Genomic DNA, 2,656 nt, shown 5'->3' with positions numbered 1-2,656 from the left:
TCCGTACTGCTGCGTGCGCTTGTTGAACTTCGAACGCTCGGCTATTACTGAATATTCGGGGCTGAAGTGTTTTTCTAGTACCCTCATTATTTCTGAGAAGTTCTTGTCAGTAGGACTGTCAGGAACAAAAATTTTCTTCAGCTCCCCGCACACTGTGCTGCCTACTACGTTCAAGAACGATCAACTTCTTTGTCTCCGGAATCTCGTTAAGTGCCACAAAATTTTCAAACCTTTTGAAATACGACTTGATATCGTCGCTTCTTGGGTTAAACTCTGGCATGCTTCTAAAGCATTGCGAAGCTACAGGGATTGCCATTTTGAAACGCTCGCCTTCTGACGGTGGCCCGGCCGTCCGTCCCGCTGCAACAGCTGCGCCGGTGCTTGGTTCGGAATCGTAGCGTCATCCCATCCTCGTCGCCAGTTGTTCTTTCGTGGCCAAGGAAAACGACGACGCAGGAAGCCAGGGTAGGAACAAATGTCGCTTCATTCGAGAGCGCCTCTGCTTTTATCGCATTGACGGTCCTACGTCATAGGTATGTGCTGAACTGATACCGCAACCGGTTTCCTCCGTTTCCGTCTACACATCGACCAGCACCTTGTTTTCTTCTTCAACCAGCCCACGGTGAAATCATATGGTGAAATCACCACTTGGCCTGTGCGCCTGTGTGGATTAAGTGCGCTTAGCATTGGGTGCAAGTTACAGAACCACAAGTGGTCAATATATACTCGTTGCCACCACCCCTTCCCTCTACAGCGCGCCTCATAATCAGACGTTGGCTTTGGCATCTAAAACCCCTACTCCGTGGCAACGCTGCCGGCATCATCACCATCATTCATCAGCGGGCTCGCGCTACGCATTCTCGCGCCTGCACAAGCCAGCGCCACGCGCTATGCTAGAGCGAAGATGGAACGCGCTACGCCGGCACTTGTCTGGCTCTGGTTCTCGCCGCTCGTCGTCGTCCTGGCTACGAAGGACTGCAAGCCCCCGTACAACGCTACGCACACCATGTGCATGGAACCGTACCAGAATTGCACCACGTACTTCAGCGAGACGTTTGTTTCGAACGTGACCATCCTGTGGATACACAACCACTACCGCAGCCATGTCGCGCTGGGCCAGCTGGCCGACTTCCCGCCGGCCGCCGACATGCTCCAGCTGCGCTGGGACGACGACCTGGCCGAAGTGGCCGATGCCCGTGGACGCCGCTGCGTCGGGAGCTCGGGGTTATCGTTCACCGACTACTACGAGCAGCGGTGGACGGCCGACTTCCCCCTGGTGGGCCAGAACCTGCTGGCTCAGCGCAGCGAGAACGCGGTGCAGCCCGTTAGGTGGGAGCACGTGGTGCGGGAGTGGTTCCACCAGTTCACCGACTACCCGACAGACCGAGTTGGCAGCCACCAGAGATTGAGAGGCACCGACGCCTTCAGCCAGCTGGTCTGGGCGCGCACTTACGCCGTCGGGTGCAGCTACACGCGGAGCGAGGTGCCGGCTCTGGCGCCCAAGAGCAAGGTGTTCATCTACGTCTGCAACTACGGACCCGCGGGCGGCGAGGTCGGCAAGCCGCTCTACCAGGCCGGCGCACCGTGCTCGCGCTGTGCCGAGGACACGGTGTGCGACCCGTCCGCGGGACTCTGCGTGATGCAGGGGGACAAGCCGGGCGCGGACAAGCGTCCGGACACGGCGGCCTCGCCGCCGATCTTAATGGTGGCTCCTCACGGAGGAAGGAATGTGCCTCCTCCTCACGAAGGAAGGAATGTGCCTCCTCCTCAAGCACGTGACTCTGCTCCCGCGGCGGTCGCCGTAGCGGTCGCTCCTGCGCTCGCCGCAGCCTTAGCGGCCGTCCACAGGTGGCGCCACGGTGCCACCTGACGGCAGACCACCCAATGCGATGGCACACGGCGGCGAACCTTTTTCTATATTTTACCATTTCTTCTAAACTGTAGTGCTATTCTCGCGACGTGCCTCCGCAGGTGCGGCTGGAAGAAAGAGCACCGCTTCGAGTAGCTGGCTGGCGCTACGCAGAATACTTGGGCGCGTGTGCGCTGTATTAAACTGCGCACAGATTCTTCGGATGTTCCGGCGACACCGTGGTTCATTTTTTCTTCGTATTCTTTAATATCATACGCACATTGCATACATACGCTTTGTCATATTCGAAGTTTTTTTCTTCATTTCGCGGCGAGCTTTCCCGTTAATAATTCTGTAATTATAAGTAAACCATCGTGAAGGGGAAAAAGTCTGCGTGCTTTTGTTACTACGCTCCGCCAACTCTTTTGTACAGGCTTTTTGTACGACGAGTGGGGGCTTTTTCACAAGCGCAGCGCTAAAACTGGCACTATGTGTACGCTCCCAGAGAATCCATTCGCAAACACGGCCGTGCATACTGCACTGTCGTGTTTGGCTGGAGAATGGGCTTGCATCTGTAGCCCCGCCTGTACTACCTCTACAGATGTACCGTTAGCCAGCTCTGCTCTCTAGGGAACTACGCAGTGAACTAACAAATCGAACCTATATATACTCACTGCTACAAATATATGTGTGACTTCAAACGCGTAATTCCTTCAATAGAACGGAGTTTTTGATGCCTTCTTTCCCCGACTTTGGCGCGTTGGTTTGTTCGGTTTCTCGCTGGGTAAGATAACCGTAACTGTGTTA

General features: G+C 55.6%; 1 protein-coding gene across 1 annotated transcript; it reads left to right on the top strand.

Moving 5' to 3' along the window:
- Nucleotides 1-897: 897 nt before the first annotated feature.
- On the top strand, nucleotides 898-2,153 carry LOC135910726 (venom allergen 5-like). The gene has a single exon (XM_065442767.2). The coding sequence runs from the start codon at nucleotides 905-907 to the stop codon at nucleotides 1,868-1,870; it is 966 nt and encodes a 321-aa protein (XP_065298839.1). The 5' UTR covers nucleotides 898-904; the 3' UTR covers nucleotides 1,871-2,153.
- Nucleotides 2,154-2,656: the final 503 nt, after the last annotated feature.

This window comes from Dermacentor albipictus, chromosome 2 (assembly GCF_038994185.2).
Source record: "Dermacentor albipictus isolate Rhodes 1998 colony chromosome 2, USDA_Dalb.pri_finalv2, whole genome shotgun sequence".
NCBI classification, from domain to species: domain Eukaryota; kingdom Metazoa; phylum Arthropoda; class Arachnida; order Ixodida; family Ixodidae; genus Dermacentor; species Dermacentor albipictus.
The sequence above is the reverse complement of the archived record's forward strand: the minus strand, read 5'-3'. Positions and strand labels throughout refer to the sequence as shown.

Coding starts and splice junctions, on each gene's coding strand:
- LOC135910726 (XM_065442767.2), top strand. CDS start 905: ATGGAACGCGCTACGCCGGCACTTGTCTGGCTCTGGTTCTCGCCGCTC.